The sequence below is a fragment of the Prunus persica genome, chromosome G4 (assembly GCF_000346465.2).
Source record: "Prunus persica cultivar Lovell chromosome G4, Prunus_persica_NCBIv2, whole genome shotgun sequence".
Lineage (NCBI taxonomy): Eukaryota > Viridiplantae > Streptophyta > Magnoliopsida > Rosales > Rosaceae > Prunus > Prunus persica.
This window is the reverse complement of record NC_034012.1, coordinates 18,579,057-18,606,957: the sequence shown is the minus strand read 5'-3', so window position 1 is coordinate 18,606,957 and position 27,901 is coordinate 18,579,057. Positions and strand designations below refer to the sequence as shown.

The window sequence follows — 27,901 nt, the reverse complement described above, 5'->3', positions numbered from 1 at the left end:
CTCTTGGATTAATTCATGTTGAAGCCCAAAAAGTGACGAGAAGCCTAAGAGAATTTAAAGCCCAATATGACGTTCAAAAGGGATAAGTTAGTTATGTACTAATTCCAATTATATTTTGCGATTTAATACATAAGGATAAATATGCATGTTTTTATACAAATTGTAAGAGTATCTAGGCCATGCCAAGTAATGACACCCATGCCAAACCCATTCATTTACATATGATATCTCTAAGCTTGATCACAAGAGGCCCAAGCTACTGCAACACATGCCCAAACATTCCAAGCACATGCCAAATAGCTCCATGCAAGGCTAATACATTTTTCTTATGACAATCACCTACCAAGCTCACATGAACCCAAGTCATGTGGTTTACGGGGCTTGCACGAGGAGTTGTGGTGTGGAAGGTTACGAAGGTCCACAAGACCCACAGAAACTCTTGGATAATGGAGACTTTGGGCTAGCTACTTGGGAGCACCAAAGTACAAGCCCATTACTTGGAGTTTTCCAATGTGGGTGAGCAAATGAGATATTCTTTAAGCACTCCCTATTACCCAATGAAAACAAGCCAATTCCGACACTTCCTTTTACCCTATAGGAAATAGGATGGTTCCAACACTTCCTTTTACCTATTGGAAACCAAAGAGAGTCATTACTTTCTATAAATTAGTAGGCATTGCCCAGACAAAAACCAACTTCTCTGGGTTGCTGCAAGCCTCTCGGCAACCATGAGAACCAACTTCTCTGGGTTGCTGCAAGCTTCTCAGCAACCATGAGAACCCACTTCTCTGAGTGGCTATAAGCACCCTAGCAACCATCAGAGCACCTTCCTTCTGCTGCTGCAAGCATGCCAGCAGCCATCATAGTTATTCCTCAGCCATCAACTTCTATCCTTTGGCTGTTGCAAGCATCTCATCGACCATTTTCTTGGCTGCTGAAAGCTCCCAGTAGCCATCATAACCATGTCTCCTACTTTCTCATCCTTGAAATCCATTCATATTCTCTATAAAGCCTCACCAAAAATAACTCCAAGCCTTTCTTTCCTCCTCATACTCTGCAAGCTATAAACACCATAGCCTTTAAGCCTAAAGCTTTTCCTTCCATTCTCCTTCTCTTGAAACTCTTAAACCACCATAGCTAGGGCTTCAGACAACAAGTTCTCAACCCCCAAACTCAAGCATATCCAACACCAAGCCAAGCACATGCATTAATTCTCATTTGCTAAACTTATGGGTATTTAGATCCCACACTCCAAACTCTCATGCCAAGCTCTACAATCTCTGTTGAACATAAGCAAATCATCTCTACCCATTTTCAGAGATGCTGGAAATGTCAACACAAGACACGCATCCGCTGGAAGAACAATAGAGTACCCCCCAATGACTTGCTTCTCCTTTGGGATGCTTTGGGCCTAGTTCTCGCTAACTCAGAAAAAGGGGTAATGAAGGCTTGAGTCACCACTCTATGGCAGTCCAATAATCAACAAGCCCAAACAAGCCTTCGGACAAAAAAAGACCCCAACAATTCCTATCATCTTTTTGGAAAAGAATAATCCTAACCAAATAAGAATTATTCTCCCAAAACCCTAGCATACAAGGAGCATTATAAATATATGGTTACAAAAGACATTCAAGGTAACTCGAAAAACCCTAGCTAATCGCTGCCGAAATTTTCCCTCTCATTCTCTCTTTGCCTCACCCTCTCCCTCTCATTTACATCGCTCCGGCCACCAAGATCTCCCCGTGAGAGAAAACTCCGACTACTTTAGCTATTGTCGTATCTTTTCAAGGTCCAATCGAACTAACTTAGACATCGGAGGGCCTTTAGCCAACACCCCACGGGTTTGGTCTATTTACTCCAATTTATTTCGCAGGGATCAAGGAAGAAGAGAGAGAAGGAAGATTGAAGATCGAGGAATCAACCTGCAAATATTCCTAGTACGGAATTTTGCTCAAGCAATGACCAAATTGAATTTTCGTGTAAAACCAGTGACGGAAAAGGTATTTACCCTAATAAATAGAATGTTTAGAATAAAAGCAACATATCAACATAAAAACTATAACATAGGACTTGTAACTTGAGTAGTTAAGAACATTATCTCTATATTAAGTTTTGTATTCGATTCTCCCTTTAAATTAGTGTTCAACCATGCAACGTAAACATTCGTAGCTCGCCATAGAATTTGCTTTTTTTAGTTATGCACTTTACACAACCAGTTCAACAGACATGAAAAGTGCTCAATTTCTTCACATGAGAGACGAAACAGAAAATGTGCCAAGGTTTAAAGCAGTCTTGCTAACAAGAAGGCAACTCTCATCAGGATGGTTAACGTGGTTGATTCTATTTGTATATTATGCAAAGCCTGTTGTGTTGTGTTCCAATGTAAAGCAATCCAATTTTTCAATGAAACAAAACATTGAAGAGTGGCTTCTCAATCCACAAACTTGGTGAGCCAAGATGAGCTTCCACATTTGTTGACCTTGTTTGCCATTACTTTGAGGAGATTTAGCTGATGTGTCAACAAAGTGCGCAACCCAAAGCCTTTGGCTAGTGTCTTGGAGTCGCTCTATACGAGGAAGTGGAAAGTTGGCTACAGTTTGCTGATTTTATTGGAGCAAGCAATTTATTCAAATGTTGCTCACCAAATTGAGCATCATGTTTTGCCTTTGCTGAGGCTGTTGCGAATACAACTAGATGCAAAGAGGTGTCAAATGTTTTTGGTTAAAGCCTAACCTGCCTTGGTTTTAAGCTCCATATACAGGAGAAAAAGTTATCTTTGCTGGAATGTAACTGTGATGGTATACCAAGCCAATGACGTATTGTCATGTGTTTCAACTTTCTCATATAATAACCAACTAACTCTTAGTCTAATGGTACTTCTCCTCTGAATATTGGAAGATGTAAGTTCGAACCCAATTCCATTGAAATGAAATTTTCCATGTAACATCGTTCAACTAACTTGAAAATTCGTCATAATCACATTATAATTGCATAAAAGTTCTTCTCCAAGTTTTCGGTGCAATCCAGAAGACCTCGCTATTTCTAATGCTAGTTTACTTTTTTTCTGCCGAGTGTAACTTTAATTGTACATGTGGCAGAATATCATTGGACAGCGTCAACACTTCGAAGACAGATTTCTCTTCATTTGGGCGGAGGTTTCAATCAGCAACTCCCCTCGTTTCCATCGACAAACTCAACTCTTGATATCTTCCCTCGGACCTTCCCACCTTCTTCTTCTCATTGCTCTCACTCTTTTTCTCTCCCTTTCTGCTTTCTCGCTCCACAGCTCTTGGGGTCCCCTAACACTTTCCTTCTTCTTCATTCATTCATTCTGATCCTGTTCTGAGACAATTGAGAAAGGTATTTCGAAGTCCCAGTATCAAAAGTTATAATCTTTGAATCGTTTTAGAATGGCAGCAACATCCCATTTCTTTTGGGTTGTGATTTCTTGGCTGATACACTCTACTGTGTTATTTGGTCGAAATAGTTTTACCATTTCCAACCAATTTTACTTTTCTTTTGTTATTGTTCTGCAATGGCAGTGGCGCTAATATTGGTTTTTGTTTCTTTGGTGTAACTGGGTTTACTTACTTAGGTCTCTTTGTTTTCAAAATGGATGCCACAATGCCCATTTGCAAGATTGTCACTCCAACTCCTGTAAGTACCTCTGTCACCCTGTATTTATTGTATTTTTGGAATTGAGTCTTGGGTTGTGTTCTGTTTAGTTGGAATTGGGTTGTGTTAGTCTAAGTTCTTAGGTACAGAATTGGGTTGCTTTTTATTTCTGTATGGACTGAAGGATGTCTGGCTTGGTAGATAATTACCTTTTATATCGTCAGTTTTGTAGAAAAGCTCAATGCTTTATCCAATGCAGCCAAAGAGATGATAAGTGAAAGATCCTAACTGATTAGGGAAAAGTAAAATATTGGAATTCCTAGATAAATAGAATTTACAAAACCAATGAGGTCTGCTTGTTATATTGTCTTCAGAATCCTCCATTCTATTATGATCTCCACTCCAGACTTATTTTCTGGTTTATTTATTCATTCACATTTGTTCTTGTTTTTCTTATGTGAATGGAAGGGCTTATTTTTTGGGAGAACTAGAGAGATCCAGAGTTCCCAATGCAGCTTTATGGTGGGAAATAAAGTCAACTTTTTAAGGCAGAGAGCTCGGGGTGCTCAAGTTACTTTCAAATCCAGGAAGCATGGGGGAGCTCTCCATGCTACATGTCGTGCTGAAAAAATTCTGGTGGCAAATAGGGGAGAAATTGCTGTTCGTATTATTCGAACTGCCCATGAAATGGGAATACCTTGTGTGGCTGTTTACTCAACAATAGACAAGGACGCACTTCATGTGAAATTGGCTGATGAATCAGTTTGTATTGGTGAAGCAGCAAGCAGTCAGTCGTAAGTGGTTGATCAGTTAATTTTTCGTTTTGTTGTTCTTTCTTCTTTAACCCCTATCCCTGTGTTATTTTGTTGATTAAATGGAAAACTGGAATAGTTTAACATGGAGCTCATGTGGAGAGAGAGAGAGAGAGAGAGAGAGAGAGAGAGAGAGAGAGAGAGAGAGAGAGAGCCATGACAAAGGACTACATTTCTTTCTGAATACCATTAAAGTTCATGATTTAGGATACCTAAAGGAACCGTGATATATTTATTCATGTCGTGCCTTAACTGGATTTGTGCAGTGCCTGTGATTGTTTTTTTTCTTCTTGCTTAGTTACAATTTATTATGAAGTTAGTCTTAATTACTAAGATTTAGCTAGTAACATTACCATGACTTGTTTTTTCTCTTCCGAAAAGAATTAAGGATGAAAGTAAAATACATAAGAACATCTTTAATAGATAATCATTTTTTCATGAAGACATTTGAAATAAAGAAAGTGAAAACAAAGACTTTAGTAATAATAAGCCAATGGTTTTAAATGGCTCATGCCTGGCATTGGTCCTTTTCGTGCTCGTGCTAGATATGTCGACCTGGACCGACATGAATGTGAATGTCCATGCATGCTTGGCATGGCACTGCATTGGATATTTCCCCTTTCATGACCCCTTTAATCGTGCCATTCTCATGCCAGCCTGCTTTGCACCATTATCTGTGCACTACATTCTTTATCTTTGTATCACGATAAGTGTTTTTTTTATCCTTTGTCTCAGTTTCTGTTACAGATGACAATGGTTGAATTGTGCATTTTGATCTGTCTTTCTACAGGTACTTAGTTGTTCCAAATGTTTTATCTGCTGCTATCAGTCGGAAATGTACAATGCTGCATCCAGGATACGGTTTCCTTGCTGAGAATGCATCATTTGTTGAAATGTGCAGAGAACACGGAATCAACTTTATTGGGCCTAAGGTAAGTATTTGAAATAAAAAACTTCATGCTAGGAAGTTTTTGACTTTCTTCTCTTCGTTCAAATTTTAGATGTAACCCTGATAACTTAATGTAGAGTCTTTCAAAATTTCATGTAAATTCGGAATGACATATTATCTATCAATTTAGTGATTAGTAAGGAATAAAATGTTCAACTCAGAAGATATTTATTGTTCTTATCCTAGCCTAAAACAATTTTTTATTTTTTATTTCTTGAGTTGTGCTTTATTTGCCTTTATCTCTCTCTAAATATTTCCTTTCTTACAGTGAATAGTGATTGATCCGTTTAGGTCATGGAGATATAAGCACATGACTCTTTAGTTACTCATTAGTTAATTGATGTACTGATGTGGGACAAACTGTTTGCTATTTGGGTTACAGCCCGACAGCATCCGTGTTATGGGTGATAAAGCGACTGCCAGAGACACAATGAAGACAGCAGGTGTTCCAACTGTACCAGGAAGTGATGGATTACTACAGGTCTCTACTTTACCCTCAGTTATTATACATTTCAACACCTCCAGGTCTAGGTGGTTATAATTGGTTTGTGTTAATTGTTGTCAACTTTTTTTTTTTGAATTTTTTTTTTTCTGTCAACAGAGCACAGAGGAAGGAATCAGGCTTGCAGATGAGATTGGTTTTCCTGTTATGATCAAGGTAAAGTGTCTTGTATTAGTATATCTCATGATAATTAAAATTCATTGCACCTTGATGTGCCTTAGAATTTGCAGTGCATACCCTCTCATGTCAACTCTGAAAATTCAGAAGTTAAACGTACTTCTAATGTAAAAAATTGAATTTGTTTTATCAATAAAACCTATTGATAATAATATAGACATTTATTGACTATCAATTGTACAATGAGGTTAGTTTAGAGGAATACATGCCTATTTATGTAGGATAGCCGCTCAAGATTTGTAACTGTTTGACTAGGAAAGACTTCCTAACCTGTTACCTTGCTATAGTGCTAGACTAGGACAATTTACTAACTCAATGAAGCTGGAAGATATTTTTTACGGGTTTCAAATTTTGAGTTTGAATCATGAATGGAGTTGCTAAGAAAGACTTCAGTTGGCTGCTTAATTCTTAGTACCTATAGAGAATTCGAACTGTTACCTCTGATCTCTGGATAAGGTCGCTTTCATCGTTTTTCAGAAAAAATCTAAACGATCTTATTTACTAGTATGGTATTTATCTACTTTAATGAATCAAACTTGAACTTTTTAAGACTTCAATGAACTATAATACTTATGAGATGAATGGTTATTTTAGGATTCTGGCCTTTCATTGATATTTTCCTTCTAACTCTTTGTTAACAGAGCCGATATACTATTTTATCTGTTATATGATTTGTTTCTATAAAGTGATAAGCTTTTTTTTTCTTTTTTTTTAATATTTAAGGCAACGGCAGGAGGTGGAGGACGTGGCATGCGTCTTGCTAAAGAACCTGAAGAGTTTGTGAAGTTGTTACAGGTACTACACCTAATAATGCATTATCTTCCTATTTTGTTGCTTTGATGCCTTCATTTTTTGTTTTTCTTCTGTGAAAGTATTTCGTAAATCATCTTTGGAGGTATATTTTTAAGTTTTATGTTAAATAAGTTTAAGACTACAACTTTGAACTGTTGGGTTCTGAGTTTAGTCGGTCTTGTTATCTACAAATGAATGTTTTATTATTTGTATTACATTGTTGCTTCCATTATCTTAATTTTCTGCCTCACTTTAATTGTTTGCAGCAAGCAAAGAGTGAGGCTGCAGCTGCTTTTGGAAATGATGGAGTTTACTTGGAAAAGTACATCCAAAATCCTAGACACATTGAATTTCAGGTAATGTACTTATAAAAGTTCCTGTAAAATTTGTTCAAATATTATTCTTTATAATTAGACATTGGTTTTTGATTTGATGTTTGATGCCTTCCTGCAACCCCTTGATTCATCTATTGTATACAGGTTCTTGCAGATAAATATGGTAATGTTGTTCACTTTGGAGAGCGGGATTGCAGTATCCAGGTACTTCAAGTGGTCTTATTGCTTGCATGAATCTCTGTTAAGTTTTTTTCTTCTAGTTATTATAACTTAAACATCTTAGTTCTGATTTCTTGAAGGCAAGCAAAAATGGTCATAACCTTACCATATAACTGACTCTTTGTAACATTAGGATGTATTATTCATTTATCTTCTATTTTTTCCTTGAAATGCAAAACCCAATGACTCCTGCCATATTGATTTTTCATGTGTTGAATTCGACCATCTCAGAGAAGGAACCAAAAGCTGCTGGAAGAAGCACCCTCCCCTGCATTGACCCCAGAGTTGCGTAAAGCTATGGGTGATGCAGCAGTTGCCGCAGCAGCATCGATTGGTTACATTGGTGTTGGAACCGTTGAATTCCTTTTGGATGAAAGAGGTTCCTTTTACTTCATGGAAATGAACACTCGTATTCAGGTTAAACTAATCTTTTGAGGATGGCTTTGTTTTGCACAAATTTTTTTGCTTAGTTATGTTAAATTACTTTTTTTCCCAATGGAACCACAGGTTGAGCATCCTGTGACAGAGATGATTTCCTCTGTTGACTTGATTGAAGAACAAATTCGTGTAGCTATGGGAGAAAAACTTCGATACACACAGGTAATTAATTGTAGTAGGGTAGTTTTAGATACACATATGACGCTTCCTGTTCAATGTCTGATGGAGGTGGCTCCATCTACAGGATGAGATAGTGCTCAGAGGACATTCAATTGAATGTCGTATCAATGCAGAAGATGCTTTTAAAGGATTCCGACCTGGGCCAGGTGTGTGTACATAGCTATGTTCTGGTTCCGTCTGTTGGTCTTTTCTGTTATCTTGTATTGGTTTTATGGGGTGCAGCCAAACCCTGATGAATAGGTTCTGAGTTAGTTCAGCAGTCGAGATTTCCCTGGATTTTATTACGGTCGTTTTCAGTAGACGTAATCTTCTGCCTTTTTTTACAGGAAGAATAACTGCCTACTTACCATCTGGAGGTCCCTTTGTTAGAATGGATAGCCATGTTTATCCTGATTATGTGGTTCCTCCAAACTATGACTCCCTTCTTGGAAAGGTTTGTGGACCAATAAACCGTTGCTAACCATGGTTTCCCATATACATATGTACAGTATAAAATTATAGATTCTAGGTTTCTTGTTCTGATTACCTTGGCAATTTTTCTCTCTTAATGTAGCTTATTGTTTGGGCACCAACAAGAGAAAAGGCAATTGAACGAATGAAGAGGGCTCTTGATGACACTATTATAACAGGTAAGTAATGAAGTTAATTGTTGAAATCCTTCCGTTTTACTTACTATTTGTGTCAGCATATTTGTACTTTGTGTGAGCCAATTGAAAGTGTTGTCCGTTTAGTGGAGGATGATATTAGAAGGGTCTGTAGGCCCAGGGTTCTTTCTGTTTAGTTGTTCTTTGTTATATTAGTGGGGTTGAGTTGTATTTGTTTCATTTTTTGCTTACAGTTTTGGGTCGGTTCAATTCATATTGTAAATCTACAATTTTTTTCTTTATTCACGGTTGTGAATGTAGTTAGCTAGATAAATATTATCTCTATTTATGGCTGTTAATTTAGTTATTGCCTTTATTCCACAGGAGTTCCCACAACCATTGAATATCATAAACTTATCCTTGATATAGAGGATTTCAAAAATGGCAAGGTTGATACTGCTTTTATTCCAAAGCACGAAGAGGAGCTCGCAGCGGTAAGAAGCTAGTCTAACCCTGAACATAATTTTGCTGGTGAGGTTTTGATTTTTCATTTGGGTTATTCTGGTGGTTGTGGACAGGCGACTGGGGCTCAGGTGTTTACTATTTTTTTTTTTAAATTTTTGTGTGAAATAAGTCAACTAGAAACAGGCTTCAAACTCTAATTAGGTCATTAGGGTTTTAAAGGTATTATCAGTCAAATAACTTTTGATCTTCGTAAGTTATTTGACACTGAGCTCTACATCCAGTTTGTAAGTCCTGGAAAGTAGTTATGCCTTTGGCATTTAGGGCCTGTTTGGGAGTGCTTTTGGAACTGCCAAAAGCGCTTCTAAATGGGTAAAAGCACTTATTTCTTTTAAATTTCTAAAAGCACTCCCGAACGAGCCCTTAATATATTATGTCACCTGACTCATTCTGAATAAGTTGTATTTCTTTGTAATCCATAACTTAGCATCATTAGATGAAGTGGAGATTTTACTTGCACAATTTATATTTTTAAGAAATAACAAATTTTGTTTCTTTTTAGTGGGTCTTTCCCTTGTGAGAGGTTTTTATTCATTAAACTTGTGTTATATTTACTAAAGCCATATTATTTATGTGCCTACAGCCCCAACATTTGGTGCCTGCAGCCCCTGCCAAAGAACTAGCTGGTGCATCTGCTTAGATGGATGGAGCTCGAGTTGCTACCGTCTGGTCAAGACACCCACTACATTTATAAAGCGGCAAATAATTCACTTTTTTGTATTTTAGTTATTTAATTTGTGTTAATGTTGTTACTTTTATAGCACTGGTAACATTGACATGCCTTACATTTCATGTGAGAATTCCATTTGAAATTTTGATATGTTCTGTTTCAACTGGGTGTACTGTGTACAAACCTGTATTGCTCCCTATATATGTAGAAATGATGATGAGGTTTTGCAAACTATCCATATTAATAAGCAAAGATGCTTCCTTCATTGTTAGGTTCAATCCTAAAATACCATTTTTCAGGTTTCAGTTTTGGCTGAATTTAATTGTTAGGCTGTTGGCTGAAATCAACCTTAATTAAGGTTTTGAGTTATAAGCGGTAGTGGCATCTAAATGAGGCAATGCTCCCATATGCTGGTCTTCAAATTGACATAAGAACTCTATGTTGGATAAATGCCTAATGTCTGTTTAGAGGAAGTGAGAATTGATTATATCATTTGAATGTAACGAAGCAACAGCAAAGAAGAGACTCATCTCCGAGAAATTATTCTGTATTTGATACACCAAATGCAGCCAAAGATAGCCAAATTGTCTGCAACATAATTTTGTCTACGAGTTTAATTTTTTATATTATTTCAATGTCAATAACTGATGTTTATCGAGTGATATCGGCTTAATGTTTACCCCACCCCTGACCAAGTTACAAACCCTAGCCCCCTTTCTCCCAAAAAACACTTTTAGAGCCTTTTCCACTTTGAGGGGGGAAGAAGCCATTGTTCTTCCCCCCTCTCCTCTCTTCTCTTCCTCTCTTCCACCTTTCACCTCTTCCCCCATTTTCAAAGACAAAGGGTTTTCCCTATTTGTCTTAGTTTTGTTATGATTTTCATCCAATCATTATTGGCGGCTGCGGCTCAGTGTCGGATCTTCATCTGCATTTCGGCGTCGGATCTCCACCACCATCTTTTTTGCAATTTCTTTATGTTTAGAATAAGTTGCAGAGACTCTTTGAGTACTCTGTGTAGTTTTCACCTCTCCTTTTGTGAGAGTTTTTCATCTCTCCTTTGTGAGAGCTTTTCATCTCTCCTTGGTGAGAGTTTTATTTGTATTGTTATGGCTTGGTTTTTTCAAGCTTTATCTCTTTTTTATCATTCTAAGTTTGCAATCTTAGTTGGGATGCCTATGCCAGAGTTTCTTCGATCTTGCCTGATCGTTGGTGGAGACATACTTGATTTTCTTAATTTTGATATTAGACCGCTCCGTTATTGTAATGGCCCTTTTGTGGCTAGTTTGTATTGGCCTTTTGTGGCTAGTGGCTTTTTTGGCTGAATTATGAATGCAATCATAGAATTTCTCAACAAAAAAAAATGTTTACCCCACCCCTGAGCTTAAGTAAAGAAAAATACAGTAAACTTCTATATATAAAAAAAAGAGACAATAGTAAACATTTAAGGGAAAAATAATAAAAATTATGCCAAAGCTAATCTACCATATACCAACAACTTCTCTTTCTGCCAAACTCTTCCAAAAGCTAATCTCACACGTCTAGGTTTGAAAGTTCAGGCACGATTGTTATGCAGTTAAGAATACATGTTATGATCGTTATAACTATATATTAACTCATCGAGAGTTCAGCTAACTTGGAGATGGTTAATTAATCAGGCTTAACACTATTATTTAAGAGACTCTTCACCAAACAATAATTTCTTCATATCATCAATCTTTCCTCCTCTTGGTGTTTTTCTCTTCATGTGCTCTGGTTTCTGACGAGCAAAACTGCACGTGTCAATGACGCCGCTGACGCGCTGGATGAAGCAGGGGGTAGAATTTATGGGGAGGCAATGGAACTTGTTTGATATAGCCTCATTGAGTGTGGTTTTATCTTTGCATTTGCTTGCTCTTTTAGCTCCAGTTCATTTCAGCTGGAGTGCATTATGGTTGGCCTTCGCACTCTATGTTGTGACAGGTCTAGGTATAACTCTAGGTTACCATAGGAGCCTTGCGCATCGGAGTTTTAAGCTTCCTAGATGGCTCGAATACTTTTTTGCCTATTGCGGGGTTCTTACACTACAGGTACGGTGTGTACGTCAACCGAAAATACTACTTTACTTTTAATAACAATGCTCTTGTTTTTTATGTGCAGGGAAGTCCAATTGAATGGGTGAGCACACACAGGTACCACCACCAGTTTACTGACACAAAGAAAGACCCTCATAGCCCTCTTATGGGATTCTGGTTTAGCCACATTGGTTGGATATTCAACAACAGCTTTCGGTTTGAAATTGTATAAAACTCTCTCCCTCTCTCTCTCTCTCTCTCTCTCTCTCTCTCAAAACTAATTAACATGCCAACTTTGCAGTATGAAAGACGACTAAAGAACGTTGACGATTTAAAAAGGCAGCCGTACTATAGGTTTCTTCATCGCACTTACCTTCTTCACTCGGCTCTTCTTGGAGTTCTGCTATATGTCATAGGAGGACTGCCCTATCTTGTTTGGGGAATGGTAAAATTACTCTTACTTTCTTTTTTCTTCGTTAGCAAGGGCGGATATATGCTTTTTTTCTTTGTTAGCAAGGGTAGCTAGGGCTGCCAGTGCCAGACCTATTTGTTGCAAGTTTACGTGAATAGTTTACATGCGCCCACGCACACTCATATATATATAAAGGTTATATAAATATATACTTTGTTGTTAGAAGAGTGGTTCTTTTTTAAGCTTCTTCTATTCACTACAAAAAAAAGTGGCAACAGTTACCATTATTTGGTGACTTTTGGTGACATTTTCTGGGGTTTAGTCACCCCAGCAAATGTCATCAAAATAATGGTGACTACACTGTCACTTTTTTGTGTAGTGATTTGCTCACTCAGAATTATTAATTTGTGTGGTGTACTTTTCTTCCTTTTGCTTCATAATCAGTTGCTTTTGTTTCACTGCAGGGTGTGAGGACGGTAATTGTTTACCATATTACATTTTCAGTAAATTCAATTGGCCACACATGGGGAAAGCAAGTTTGGCACACCGGTGACTTGTCTAGAAACAACTGGTATTGTAGCTACGATGGAATCTGCCCTATATATAGATTGAAAACATTTACAATTTACAAGGGTAAATAGTAAAGGTAATAAATTTTAACTGTATAGGTTGCTGGCATTGCCAACTCTTGGAGATGGCTGGCACAATAATCACCATGCTTTTGACTACTCAGCTCAGCAAGGTCTAGAATGGTGGCAGATTGATATTACATGGTATTTGATAAGATTTCTTCAAGTGGTTGGTCTGGCAACCGACGTGAAAACACCAACTGAGACTCAGAAGAAACGGAAAGCTTTGCACAACGCCAGCAATTTAGAGAAGAATAAGTCAAAAGTTAGCAATGGAAAGTTTTAAAACAACAAAATAGTATTGCATTAGAAATCCAAATTAGGCTATGAACATTTTCCTCATGCCTTTTAAGATAGCTTTGGTTTCATAGGGGAAGAAGGCTTTTTTTTTTGTGTGTGTGTGTGTGTGTGTGTGTGTGTGTGTGTGTTTGTTTGAGGAATAAGGAGAGTTTTGGTCTCTCTATGTTTGCCCAACTAGAGAGATCAAACCTGCAAACTTAATCTAATTCATTGCCAACATTAAAGGAGCAAAATTATTATACACTATAAGGAAAGTTTTGAGCTCATTCTACCTGATATATATTCACATTTATTAAATTATTACATTAAAAAATGGTTTATTGTATTTGTTTCTGTTTGGGCTTGATTTTGTTGTTGCCAAAATGTGGCTATTATTGAATTTATTAGATAATGGGTCTAATGAGGTTTTGGGATATTTAATAAGTGAAGCCCAACGTTTTCTTGATTCATGAAGTACAACAAAAACAGCCAGAAAATATAAGTGAATGTTTGGTATTTTAAATTTATATGAATCCAAGTTTTTAAATTTTAAAATAAAATTCGAGTTTAAAGCTTAAAAAATCTGTTTGGTAGACTCATATTTGAAAATATAAACTTAAAAACATAAAAATAAAAAAAAACCTTTGTTTTTTTAGAATTTTGTTTTAAAAACTGTTTCAAGTTGCATACCAAACAAATATTTGAATCTTAAAAAATAGATTTTAGAACTCCTTATTTTTAAGAAGAATCAAAGTTTTTGAATACCCTTCTTGAATAGGATACCAAACGCCACCTAAATCTTGATTACAATCAACGCCAGTCATGGCCGTTTGGAAATATTTCTAACTTTATGTCACACTTTTGGATTGCCACCTATGTCTTCTTCAGCATGCTGATAAGGACCTTGTTTGTAGTTTCATCTTTGATCATGGGTCTTGAGCCCCATGTGCTTAATGTGGGAACATGAATTTTGGCAACTAATAAAAAAGTGACACGTGGAAAAAAATATATTTCTTAAGTCAACTAATTGGGTTAATTAAATCTCATTTAATTAGGCAATTATCCTTTATTTAAGATAGAAATATCTCACCAAATCAAGGATCAATTTCTAGCAAATCTCCTTGATTTATCCTATCACCTATTTTGGGAAAAGAATAATTCCAATTAAATATGGAATTATCTCTGCAAACCCTAGCCTGCAAGGAGACTTTATAAATAAATGGTTACACTCCACACATGAGGTAACTCTTTCTAACTGAAAAAACCCAAGAGACTCTCTCCCTCTCTTTCTTCCGCCACTTGACTTTCCCCTTGAGAGAAAACTCTGTCCATTCAGTATTTGCTACATCTTCCGAGACCCTTTTTACTGACTTAAGCATCGGAGGGTCCTTGGCCAACACCTCCTGGTGTTCTCCGTTGACTCAATTTATTTTGCACAGATTGAGAATGAGGAGGTTTGAGTTCCAAGAAAGGGATCTTCCGCAAATATTCTCCAGTGAGACTATTTGCACAAACAAATTGGTGATTTCATTGAGAGATTCGAGATATACTCAATGCGAGGCTCTCGAATCCAAATTAAGGGAAATTAGTTCCCTCACCCCCCCCCCCCCATCAATCGATTCCGTCATTGATCCAAGGCTCTCAAATCACCATGGTGACAGGCCCCACCACGAGGAACATGGCGAGAACAACCACCGTGTGCCGTCAAAATTTTCTCTAGACAACCATGGCCTTCACTAGTTTTACCATAGATTGACCATCATCAAAGCCAGAATAGTGACAAAATAAGAGAAAACCACGACATGGAGCGACTATTCATGAACGCTAATCACCGAGCCATAGAGTGCGACGAAACATGTCCTGCTATCACCAGATGTCAATGACCTCGAAGAACAGGGACTTTTGCAGTCACCAGATGCCGAAAACCAGCGCAAGTAGGGTCAAAAAATTCTCCGTAGCCGCTGCAATCCACGAATTGACGACCTATGCACGTCGCATGATCAACCTTACGGCAGCATCGAACTCGTTGACATTGGAGCTGCAAACGCTAGAAGAAACTCACCAATTCAACGCCGAAATTGCGCTTGCGAATGGCCACAAACAGTTATGAAACTTTAATTAAAGGTCCCATATGACTTGGAAATTCAAAAGGGATTTGACCATATGGACATAAATACATATTTGACACATTATAGGATTAATGTGTTGGACCAAGATAGCAAAATATGACACACAAAGGGGGGGTGTGGCTACACTAGGGTTTGGGGGCATTTTTGTCACTCTTGTGACATTTTTTATATCCTATAAGTGTGTAGCTATGGAATCCTATCATCCTAGGGTTTTTAAGTTGGTGAAATTGGAAGAGTGAAACATCAAGCTCTCTCTCCCTAACCCCTTCAATCTATCAAGTGAGGGTGCTAACACCACTCTTCACTTGTTGTCTACTCATTCTCTCATCCCATTCAATCCTTGGTGAAGATCTTTGGGGAGGTGCATATCTTTGTACCTATTTGGATAGCTACAAGGTGGAGAATCAACATCAAAGGGAGAGCCAACAACAAAGGGACCACTTGCTCTACTTGAACACCATTCTTGGTTTCAAGATTCGCTCCAAGGGTATGAACATCTTATCTTTCTCTCAAATAGGATTTAGAGAGTCTTTGGTGCACACTTTCATAGACTTATAAGGATTGGGACCAAATGAGACTTGCATGAATCCTTAGTTTATTTAATGTTTCCGCTCTTACTTTGATTTCATATTAGATATGGCTTGCTAGGTGATTTATACTTTCAAAGTTTGGTTGTAGAGTTTTTAGAAATCTCTACACAACACCATTCCCACAATATTCCCTTCACTGGATGCCTTTAGAAAAATTGATGTCTTCGGACATATAGTTGCTTTCGGAATGTCTTCGAACATATGGTTGTCTTCAGATTGTCTTCGGACACCTTAGTTGTCCTCAGATTTGTCTACGCGCATATGACATTGCCCCACGAGTATCGGGGACACCCGAACCGTGTGGTGCCAAGATTTGCGTTCTTAGGTTGAGTATATCTCCTTGAGTTTTGCTAGGGGAATTGACGGATTATTTGCGTTCTCAGGTTGAGTATATCTCCCTAAATTCTGCTAGGATTTGCCTTTTCAAGTTGAGTATATCTTCTTGAGTTCTGCTAGGATTGCGTTCTCATGTTGACAATTTGTCCCTGAGTCCTGCTAGGGGAATTGATGGATTATGTGCGTTCTCAAGTTAAGTATATCTCGCTGAGTCTTGCTATGGGAATTGACGGATTATTTGCATTCTAAGGGTGGCCACGTGTCCCTGAGTTATGCTAAGAGCGACACACATGTGGAGTTGGCCATTCCACATGTGTAGCACTTGGAATGGACATATTATGTTTGAGGTACATCTATGTGGAGAATAGTGCAGTATCAACGTGTGGTATAGTTAATAGGATATTCTTCGCCACCTTACTTATATTATCTGCACAGGGTTGCCCAGGATTCTTAGCCACCTACCCGACTTGTCTACACAGGTGGTTAGCTAGTTTCCCATTCCCCTGTTGCATTCAGATTTGATGGTATTCCCATGTACCCCTTAGTGGGTGATATTCAATCATATAGCTTGTTGAAATCAAGGTAAAAAATGATTCTATAATTTTATTGTTGATTTCACTTTGAACATTTATGTATTATCTTAATTGTGATTTAGGGTAGTAAGAACTACATGTGGCTTAATCCCTCAATAAGGGTCCGTAGATATCCTAGTTTAACCCAGGTGCAACCGCAAGTTTATGATTTGTTTGTTATGTTTATTTTTGTCAAGTTGATTTTGCTGACTTTCTTATGTTGGTAAGGAGGGCCTAAAGTTCATTGAAACTTTGCTAATTGGTGTGTGGTTTTTACCTTGTGCTTGTTGAACATTTGGGAATTAATTGTGTTTGTTGTGCATGTGGATTTTTTTGGGGTTTTGAGCCAATTTCAAAGGAGGCTCTGATAGTTTTCCGGTAGAAGTCAAGCCCTAAAGTTGTTTTGGAATTAGGGCAAGAAGAGTATTTTAGTAATTTGGGCTGACACATGCCTAGTGTCAGATAAAGAGAGGGTTCGTCATGGATTCCAAGAGGGAATTTGGGGCGGGTCCTTTCAATTTGGTATAAGAGCATTAGGTTAAATTCCTATAGACTCTGCACCTTGTGTACCTCCTTATTTCGGTGAAGTGTTTGACGTCCTATTATGTTGTCTTGCCTTCTCGACATGGCACAGCTCATAGGCTGGTTGAGATTAACGACTGTTCGGAACATTTGAATTTCGTGTTTATGAAGATGACTATGCCCATGGTGCTAAAAGTTTGGCACAACTGGTAAGTAACGTGGGTATGGGAATTTGAAGTACTGTGTGTTGACAATGGACATAGTATTTTTGGATATACATATGCAGGATATCTCTCTGATCCACATAATGGTCGTTCACAAACTGGCTATGTATTTATCTGTGGAGGGACATCAATCTCATGGCATTCCATAAAGCAAACATTAGTGGCTACATCCTCCAAGGCTCTAATCACTCAGAAATACTTGCACTCCATGAAGCGAGTCATGAATGCGTTTGGTTAATATCAATAATCCATCATATACGGAGCACATGTTATTTACCTTTAGTGAAAAATACTCCAACAACCATATATGAAGATAATGATGCTGGTATTGCTCAAATCAAGGCAGGATACATCAAGGGAAGTTTTTCCACACACATGAACTTCAGGAGAATCAAGAAATTGAAGTTAAACAGATACGTTCAAGTGATAATCTGGCAGATCTTTTCACAAATCGTTACCAAAATGCACATTTTAAAAACTGGTGCATGGCATTGGATTGCGTTGACTTTCCAATTAGTAAAATTAATGCATACTTATCAGGGGGAGACATCCATCATGGGGAGAGTGCTATCAACAAAGTATCTATACACTGTACTCTTTTCCCTTTGCCTAGGTTTTTATCCCATAGAGTTTTTCCTGGGACGCATGTTAGTGTCATAGACACAGAATTTTATGTTACACATAGTTATGTACTCTTTTTCTCTTAGATTAGTTTTTGTCTCACTGAATTTTACTGGCAAACTTTTTAATGAAGTATATTCCATGCATGATGGAAATTCAAGAGGGAGTGTTGCAAATACATACATGTTGTAAATAAGCATAGATTAATATGAATGCCTATCATTACCTATCATCCCTACCATTATATACTTATCCCACAATTCTATCATTATGTCTGAAACCTATCATATAACTCACCACCCCATATTGTATTTTAAATTGTAGTGAATAGTATATTACTTATGCCTATAAATAGGCACCAACATTAATGAAAATGATGAACTAGAACACAAGAATAAATGAGTTTTCTTCTTCCAAATCTCTCTCTAAAATCCTCTTAATTTTATAACAGGGTAACAATCGAAACCACCTTCAAAATTCGGAAAGTTTTATGTAGTCAATTCAAAAATAAGTATTTCGTGGACCAATCTCATTTGGCAATTTGTCTCTAGTCTTTCAAGAATTTTAGAAGCGACAAAAATAGAAATAGAAAAAGGACGAGCCCAATCTCTCAAATAATGTAGCTCTACCTCTGCTTGACACCGTTGCTGTCCCCACAACCCGGCAACCTGAAAAAGAGCGTATTATTCACCAAGGTTTGCCAACGAGGTGATGATCTCCCAAATTTTTTGACTCTGTTGTATTTCCATGAAGAAACCAGCGAAAATTTCAGAAAGAGAGAGACATATTCGACATGGGTTTCTCCAAAGACAATCTTAAAGGCTTTGTTTTGGCTTTGCTTTCAAGTGGGTTCATAGGGGCAAGCTTTATTATCAAGAAGAAAGGCCTCAGAAGAGCCGCAGCTGCTTCTGGGGTCAGAGCTGGTGACTTTCTGTTCATTTATTTATTCTCAATCTCGGTTTTTCTTTTACCTATATTGGTTTTATCAGATGGGGTTTTTTTTATTTTTTATTTATTATTATTATTATTATTTTTTTCTATTGATTGGTTTGTTATTGATCCTTGATTGTTGTAGGTTATGGCGGGTACTCTTATCTCTTGGAGCCTCTGTGGTGGCTGGGCTTTATTACAAGTAAGCTTCTACATCTGTTTTTTGCTTTTTGGTTCTGTTTCATAATGTTTGTAAGACAGCCAAAATTCTGATAACTGTTGTTGTTTTTTGTATATTTTTATCGTTGAATATAGATTCTGCAAATAGTTATGGCCATGTTGTCTATAAAACTTTATGGATTATGGTCATTACTTGCTCTTATGATTTTTTGGTATTTCATCACCATTCACGCTTCATTTTGTAATCGAGTTCAAGTGCTTGTCATGGGAAATAATTTTCTTCACCATGGAAGTAATGCTATTGTTGCATTGTAGCAATTGATGTTTTCCAACGTCACTATGTCAGTTAAAAGTACGGGTTTTGGTACTCATTTTGTTCGTTCAATTCCACTGATGGTTTGCAGAATCTCTCTTGATTTATGATTTTTGATATAGTGATTGTTGGAGAGATTGCAAACTTTGTTGCCTATGCATTTGCTCCGGCAGTTCTTGTTACCCCTCTCGGTGCATTAAGTATAATTGTAAGGTAACTGCTCATATATTGCTTTTGATTCCATGCTTGGTTGTTCGTATATATTTTTATCATGTCCTATGATGTTAGGTTTTACTAATAATGTTTAAAAATTGAATGGTATGGTGTAGTGCTGTGCTGGCTCATTTTATCTTGAAGGAGAGGTTGCACCGGCTTGGAGTTTTGGGCTGTGTAATGTGCATTGCCGGGTCGATCATTATTGTTATCCATGCACCAAAGGAGCATTCTATAACTTCAGTTCTTGAAATATGGAGTATGGCAACTCAGCCAGGTTTGATTCAAGCTATTTGTTTTATTCGAATTCCTTTTTCTCTGTTTTCTTGAGCTTTATATGATTCTTCATTGGAAATTAACAACATATACTGTCTATTTCAGCGTTTTTGCTTTATGTGGGCTCAGTGGTTGTTCTGGTTTTCATACTAGTCTTCCATTTTGCACCACAATGTGGGCACACGAATGTTCTAGTTTTCACCGGCATTTGTTCATTGATGGGTTCTCTCTCGGTAAATTGTTTCAAGTACTTATAAGCTTTAGTTCATTTCTGTCTTACTGTATTGAGTTTCTCTCTTTTCAACCTATGGTGTTCTCCAAAAAAAAAAAAAAAAAGGAGGAAACCTGATCTCCTCTCATTCTTGTCTTACTGTACTAAAATAATTATGCATTATACAGAATGTAAGAATTTAAACTTTAAGCACAAAGTTCACACATAAAACTAGTGTTCAAATTGTTCTAATATCAACCTGTAAGTTTTCGTGCTTAAATTTCATTATAAAGTTACAGTACAGATTTATTTTGAAAAAGTTTAGAGTGGGGACTGGGTGGGTAATTGATACATAAGTCAAACTGATTGCTTAGTTGGATGAAGACAAATTTCTGTTAGCACATCAATCTACAGAGTCCCTGTAGACCTGAGTCTGCTTTAAATGATTTCTTGTTATCAAATTATTTCCTTTCAATTTTAATAATATCTGGATCTCTCGTAATTTACATGCATTGTTTTCCATGATTCTGCAGGTGATGAGTGTTAAAGCCCTAGGAACTGCTCTGAAATTAACTTTTGAGGGGAAGAATCAGTTAATCTATCCAGAGACGTGGTTTTTTATGTTGGTCGTAGCTACATGCGTCATCACTCAAATGAATTATTTGAATAAGGTTAGAAACTCCGTTTCATTGTGAATATGTTAGATATGGACAAATTTATAGGAGTCTTTTGGAAGTTCTTGCTCTTGTACTGTTCTTCCACCTTTCCCCTTCTCTAGATTAGTTTTCTGGCTATTCCCTTGTCCTGCCGTTCGCTTTGCTTTTGTGCATTGCATCTATCACTAACAGAAAAAGTAGTCTGAACATAAGTAGGCTTTTGTTTAGTCTATAAAATTTGACATGTTCGGGGACGAGTGGTTCTATGTACTTTTCAGAGGATGTATGGGAAACCCATCAAGTTTTGTTCAGTTTTAGACCCTTTCCCGTCTTTAAGATTAATCTTGTTCTATCCTCACTACTAAGTTAGTCATAGAAAGCAGTTTTCTAATGAATATATGCTGCAAAAAAGAAATCGGTATTGAAAATACATTTGTACAAGTCAAAGTCTGTAGCTGCCTTCGGTGGAGGCTTTAACTACAATTAATCATAGGATAATTTCATGTCATATGATCTTTTCAAATTTCTGTGTAATGTTCAATATAGTTTCAATAGTTAATATGTGGTTGCCACATCTCTTACTCATATTTTCATATAAATTTTTTTTCTTCACTAGAGCGGTTAATGACATTGATAACATATTACATGTCATTTAAAGAGTGGTGGTGATGCAGGACAAAGAGAAATAATATCCAAGTAAGATCAAAATGGAAATTTATGGAATGCAAGGAGAAAATTAAAAGAAAACGATAGAAACTAATAGCATCACACCAATAGTGTTTTAGGAATCACTTACAGAGGCCTTAGGCATCACACCTAGGGTCAGGTTGCATCGTACATACCTTGAGAGAAGCAAAGCTGATGTAACTTTATTCAATCATCAAAATCTGTTCTAAATGATCACGACTAGATAATTTATAGAACCTAAACCTAAGAAGAACTCTGGATAAAAAGGTACTAAAATATCCTTCACTTAAACAGCGTTAAAACGACTCTTCAAACAGAAAACGGAAGAGAAACCCTAGGTATATTTAAGTATCCTTAACTTAAATAATGTTAAAAGAAAACAGTCCACCATTATTGATTGAACTTGCCCAAGCCCAACTATTTACTATCCTCAATGCACCCGACCCAACTGTGCCACACTACGGCTTGAGCCTTGGATATACCATGCCTTTGATAAACCTTTATGGGCTCCTGCCACTTTTGTTTCTCCTCAGTTGGTGGTAGAGGATATTTTCTGAATGTTGCATGTTTATCCCTTGGATTCTAGTTTGGAGCTCAATTGAAGCTATCAAGCATGGCTCATTGATGTAATTCCTCAGGATAGTTTAATTAGTTCAATTCTTGCCGGCAAGAACACGATTTTGCACAAGTTTCCAGTTGCCTAAGATTTCCTAGGTTATATTTGTTAGAATATTTCATATCTTACATTCAATGAATCAATGTGGTAGAACATAGCAAGCTTGCCTATTTGGGTCATGGCTGGAATCTGGGCTGCATATTAAGATTCTTAAGAAATACTCAGTTAGTCAATTCAATTGAACTCACATTCTGCTATTGACTTGAGAATACATGAAAATAGTTATTCTGAAATTTCCAGGAGTTTGCTTTACTGATTCCTCTCTTTTATTTATTTATTTTTTGTGAAATCCTGAATAGGAGGGGCATAATGAAAAAAAAGAAAGAAAGTAATGAGGTCGGTATTGTAGAGAATAAAGAACCTAAGGGCCCATTTCTGAGGAGTGATTTCAAATATAGGGACTTAGTTAAGTTTTATTATTTATAGCTAAATTGCTCAATTGGACGGGACGGTAATAGTCCTTTTAGATTTGTTTTAATTAATTTAGCCTTATTATCTCAACTGAATTCTTTACTTTAAATTATTCCACCCCATGACACTGTAATTTAGTTTATGTATAATATAAGGCAGCTGTTTTTTATTAGGTGGAAAAGCATTCAGATCAGAAAGAAAGCATGCAATCCTTAGTTATGCATCCACAGCTTTTTTAATTTGGTACAACTATTTGGGACTCATCTAGTTCATTACAATAAAAGATCTATAACTTGGCTTGTCAACATTTCTGTAAGCATCTTAAAAAACATAATTAAAAGGTAAAAATAACTTGAGGGTTATTCTTTATTGCAGTAGTAGTTTGACTCTTGTTTTTTGTGTGTGCATGAACATATATATGGATACATTCAAGGATACATGTATACCATATATATGTATGTTTCTTTAGAAGAATTAAAGGAATCTTTGTATTCATATTCTCTACTGAACCACTCAACTCTGATTTTTCAGGCGCTTGATACGTTCAATACTGCAGTCGTGTCCCCTATTTATTATGTCATGTTTACAACGCTGGCAATCATTGCGAGTGTCATAATGTTTAAGGTATTGTTCCCTAAAAAAAATTTGTTTAAGGTATTGTTAAGTGATAGTATTATAAGTTGGACATGTCATGGTGTTATATCTCTTTGCCAAGTCTAGCTTCAGTTCCAAGTTGGATTGTTGTTAATGTGATTGATTTTAACAGAAGGCATGAATCTGGAATGTGACTACAAGGCATACACTGAAAAGTAGCTCCACTAGATCCTTGTGTGGATAATAACATCTGATTTGGCATTTCAAGCAAAGATCATCCAGTTAAGAAAATCACGCTTTTTATGAGGCTAAAGCCAGGTCCATTAATTTAGTTGACGTGAAAAAATGTTGGTTCTTTGGTTGATTGGAATTGGTAAGGGACTTCATAAAAAACCGACGAAAGGGTACTATGCCAGTGCTACTAACAATACTTCAAATTATCCTATTAGAATTAGTCAGACTTAGCCATCCAGTACTCTTGATCCAAATTGGAGGGCTAACTTTATGACAGGGAGAATTCTACAAGGGTTTGCTCTACTTTTTGTATCAGAATTGTTGTTTAGACACTTAATTTCTATTGCTTAAAATGTGATGTATATCTGCACTATAAAAGAGAAGAAACACAGTCAGATTTCAGTTTCTTGGTTAGACCAACTTACAGAAAATATTTTTTCGCATAGAATGGTATGCGACCGTTCTTTCTAGCAAAATACTTTTTGTTCTTCTAAAACGACAGGCTGTTGATTGTGGAGTTAGTTTGATGACAGTAATTACATACTGCTTTTTATGATTTTAGGATTGGGATGACCAAAGTGGGGGAGCCATCCTATCAGAAATATGTGGATTTATTGTTGTATTATGTGGGACCATCTTATTGCATTCAACAAAAGAATTTGAAAGAAGCTCTTCTTTTAGAGGTGTGAGACCAATCTGTTTTATTACTTTCTTTTTCTCTCTCTACTCTAGTATCATCTATTTCCTAACCAGTTGACTCTTAAATTTGCAATTATTTTGGGCTTTATGCTTGTTGAAATAAACAGGTGGTAGCTATATGCCTGTGTCACCTTCATTATCTGCGCGACTTTGTAGTGGCGGGAATGGAGAATTAGAGAAACATGAAGAAGAAGATGGGTCACCTTCGGAGGAAATTTGCTTAAGAAGACAAGAATTGTACTAGATCATATCTAGGATGATACCATTCCATTCCATATACCTACAAGGCAAGCAAGAGTTAAGTGCCAACCATTCTTTTACCATTGTCCATTAGATGAATCTATACTTGCCCCATCTTTGTCAAATCCAAACATACAGTGCCGGGTGGTGGCCGTTTGCTGAACTGCCAACGGCATTTTCTGTGTAGACTAGTGAGGAGGAATGGATTGACAATGCTGACTTAACCTAGGGCTTCGCAGACAGTTCGTCCAAGATTTCAAGCTTTTAATGGGTGGTTTGTTCACATTATGAAATAAGGAAAGATAGCTTTAAAATCATGTGAAGCCAAAGCATCCATGAAACCTGGATTTTATATCCAGGCAGGGCTTTTCTTTGTTGAGGTTAACTACGGCGAAAATTGATGTAGGAAGGAGCTCAAGGTCAGTGGGGAGTTGAAGTTTCTGCCCTTTTTTTTTTCCGGTGACTTCAAACGTAGATTATTTTAGTTTGCTTATTGGTATTAATTCTTTTAGGGGTGGTGGGGGTTGGTCATTTTCCCCTTTTTGCTTTTTGGAAGGCATAATAAGAAATACGTCTTTGTAGAGTTCTGTAACCGCTTCTGATTGTACTTTTTGAAGATTGCTGAGTTGATCTAGAAATGTTTATGCACACACATTGTGTTTGTGACTTTTGTTGGATCAATACAACTGTTTTTCTGATCAAATAAAAACCAATTCTAATACCTTTTCTTCTGTGCAAATCGATTTTCTAGTACCAATCCATCATGTGCTTTTGGATGATTCCCAACAAATTGTGTTTAAATGAAATGCTACAGTGACTTTGTCATTTTGTGTGAGCCATCCTTTTGTGTGATTGGATACGCATTTACTGCAGACATTTTTTTAAAAACTAAATGGTTGGTTTAATAAAAGACTTAAGTTTGATGCATTAGTTAAAACATTGTTTAAGCAATTCATCTTCGGTTTAATCATCTCTACACGGATTTTGGTTGTCTAGCTCAAGCAGTGAATGCGCTTGTGAGAGATGACACCGAAAGCATTGAATGCGCTTTTCTTGTTGCCATTCTGATAGTAGAGACATATATAAAGAGAGGAGATTTTAGGGTTGCTGGTCAGGGAAGGGAGAAGAATTTGCATAACAGGGATGCCACCGTAACATCTCAAGCCTATCACATATTGTCATGTTGAAAAGTTGTGTTGCCAAATCGGAAAGTTAAAACACATGGCAATGGGTGATTGGCACCAGATAGCACTACAATGGTATACCCGGTATAAGAAAGCTTTTCTCCAAGAAAGGGACCGTGGGTTGTCAGCCACTGGCGAATGGAAAGGGGGGTCATTGGGGTTGCTTTACCCCATGAAATTAGTTCGAATGTGCATATTTGATGGTTTTATTGATACATGATAGCTAGTGCATGGGCATATTGGATGGCTTTTTTGACATGTGATAGCTAGGGTAGCAAAGAGGGAAAAATAAATGAAACTTAATTTTCATTTTCTGGCTAGGAAAGCAATTAGAGTATAATAAAAAAAGTACTATTGTTTAATTTTTTCAGTTATTTTTGTCAAAAAAAATGTAAGGAGACTTTTACACCATAACTCCTTTGAGTACAAAACTTGGATCTGCCACTGTTGTCAGCGGTTTAGTTGGTGAGTTTTTTTCCTTCAGTTTTTGTCTTCAATGGCATATTAGGTCATCTCCAGTCATAGGGCTAAATGTTTAGCCTTCCAAAATATTAATTTTTTAAAGAATAGTGCAGGGCTAAATTTTTCCATCTTCAGCCATGCAGGGCTATATTTTAGGGTCCTTCATATTTTATTATTTTGAGAAAAACTATGGTACAACACTCATATATTCCACAACTATGTATTCTTCAATTTAATTAAACTATTATTTAGAGACAATATTCCATGACCAATAATTTTTTATAATTTTTTTAAAACAACACTTGAAAACATTTAAAAAGGTAACCACATTTATAAATAAATAAAAAAGGATGGGTTTCAATGGTCTGACCTCCAACGATCATGACCAGTAATTTTTTATAATTTATTTACGAATTGAAAACATTTAAAAAGGTGACCACATTTTTTAAAAAAATTGGTTGGGTTTCAATGGTTTGACCTCCAATGGTCATGACCAATAATTTTGTTATAAATTTTTCTTAAACAACACGAATTGAAAACATTTAAAAAGGCTTTTAAAAATATATCGATGACGTCAACGCTTTTATTGTTGGCTATGTATTTGCATGAGATGATTTCTGCTATTGTCCACACTTGATAATTTATCTTCTTCAAAAGCATATGCATGGGGCCCACAAAAAATTTGGCCTAGGCCAAAGCTGGGCTAAATGTGGCCCGATTGGAGGGCTAAAGGACCAAATTTGGCCCTCCAAATTTGGCCAAAATTTTGTTTAGCCTATGGCTGGAGATGAGTTTTGCATTATTTTAGGGCTATATTTGGGACATAGCCCATGGCTGGAGATGGCCTTAGTAACTTCATATTTTGCTTGACAGGAACAGACAACCAAAACGTAAAACAAACAAGAAGAGGCCAACTAGTCTAGTTCAGTTAAAAAAAGGCATTGACTTGTAGACTAATAGTCTTATGTTCGAACCTTATGACACTTGTTTGTACCGTAGCTGACCCTACCACTCACTTCATGACACGTGGAAAGAGTACGGAGTTAGGAAACATGCTGGCTCACCGACAGACCAGTCAAAGGTATGAATCGGCATAGGTGACCGATTCATCACAAGGCACTCTCGTCACCTGCTGATCGGCTTACGCTTCCGAAAACTCCTAAGACGTAACTATCGGCACTCCATTCCGATTGTACGAAAGGATCTCGAAAAGCCCCCACTGATATTTTGAGAACTTGTGTCGACCTTAAAGGACACTGTCACGAGTCCGTCATCGCCCTACCTCCGGCCACAGCACACAAAGTCAACAGAAACGAAGTCAAAGCAGGAACGACGTGCAGACGCAAATAAAAAATCAATGAAGGCCGATCAGCATCACTTACTGTTCCTCTTCTCTTCTTCCTCTTTCTCCATTTGCCTTCAGGCGTGCTCGAGCTTGCTGATCAGGCCCACCTTGAACAGATTGCCGAAGTCTAACAGGGTCTTGAAGAAACGATCTTCTTCGGCAATCTTCGACCAAATGCGCTCAATCATCTCAATGTCCCGCTTGAATGCGGTTGGCTGTTTCAAAGACACTGAAATCAGGAAATGTACAACCTAGGTTAGCTTTGGAAAAAAAAAAAAAAAAAAAAACCCACTACCGAACGACATTTTATGGCCTGCCGATTGTTTGAAAGGTCGTAGGGATGGACCTCTCCACAATCACCCATGGTGTCAATTCCCAAGCTCCGGACACCAGTACCCGACGTTGATGCCACGTCTTTTGCGAGCTCGGC

The 27,901-nt window shown here is 37.1% G+C and overlaps 3 protein-coding genes across 5 annotated transcripts; all 3 read left to right on the top strand.

Annotated features, from left to right (window-relative positions):
* Positions 3,107 to 10,060, top strand: LOC18781239 (biotin carboxylase 1, chloroplastic). Its single transcript, XM_007211484.2, has 16 exons — positions 3,107 to 3,360; positions 3,596 to 3,657; positions 4,084 to 4,409; positions 5,218 to 5,359; positions 5,759 to 5,857; positions 5,978 to 6,034; positions 6,779 to 6,850; positions 7,114 to 7,203; positions 7,327 to 7,386; positions 7,633 to 7,818; positions 7,909 to 8,001; positions 8,084 to 8,165; positions 8,346 to 8,452; positions 8,573 to 8,648; positions 8,988 to 9,097; positions 9,709 to 10,060. Exons 2-16 carry the CDS (start codon positions 3,613 to 3,615, stop codon positions 9,763 to 9,765), a joined length of 1,602 nt encoding a protein of 533 aa, XP_007211546.1. The 5' UTR covers positions 3,107 to 3,360; positions 3,596 to 3,612; the 3' UTR covers positions 9,766 to 10,060.
* LOC18778303 (palmitoyl-monogalactosyldiacylglycerol delta-7 desaturase, chloroplastic) lies at positions 11,577 to 13,173 on the top strand. The gene is made up of 5 exons (XM_020562377.1): positions 11,577 to 11,861; positions 11,932 to 12,072; positions 12,148 to 12,291; positions 12,723 to 12,829; positions 12,927 to 13,173. Exons 1-5 carry the CDS (start codon positions 11,577 to 11,579, stop codon positions 13,171 to 13,173), a joined length of 924 nt encoding a protein of 307 aa, XP_020417966.1.
* LOC18778926 (probable magnesium transporter NIPA3) lies at positions 18,702 to 25,203 on the top strand. 3 transcript variants are annotated; one of them, XM_007211440.2, is made up of 9 exons: positions 18,710 to 19,083; positions 19,236 to 19,292; positions 19,706 to 19,796; positions 19,913 to 20,073; positions 20,178 to 20,305; positions 20,817 to 20,954; positions 23,245 to 23,337; positions 24,104 to 24,224; positions 24,348 to 25,203. In XM_007211440.2, the coding sequence occupies exons 1-9, from the start codon at positions 18,954 to 18,956 to the stop codon at positions 24,482 to 24,484; spliced, it is 1,056 nt and encodes a 351-aa protein (XP_007211502.1). In that variant the 5' UTR covers positions 18,710 to 18,953; the 3' UTR covers positions 24,485 to 25,203. The 3 variants fall into 3 exon arrangements, with proteins under 3 accessions (XP_020418341.1, XP_007211502.1, XP_020418340.1); XM_020562752.1 differs by lacking the exons at positions 24,104 to 24,224; positions 24,348 to 25,203 and adding an exon at positions 23,480 to 23,947 and having other exon boundaries at positions 18,702 to 19,083; XM_020562751.1 differs by lacking the exon at positions 18,710 to 19,083 and having other exon boundaries at positions 19,247 to 19,292; positions 19,675 to 19,796; positions 24,348 to 24,571.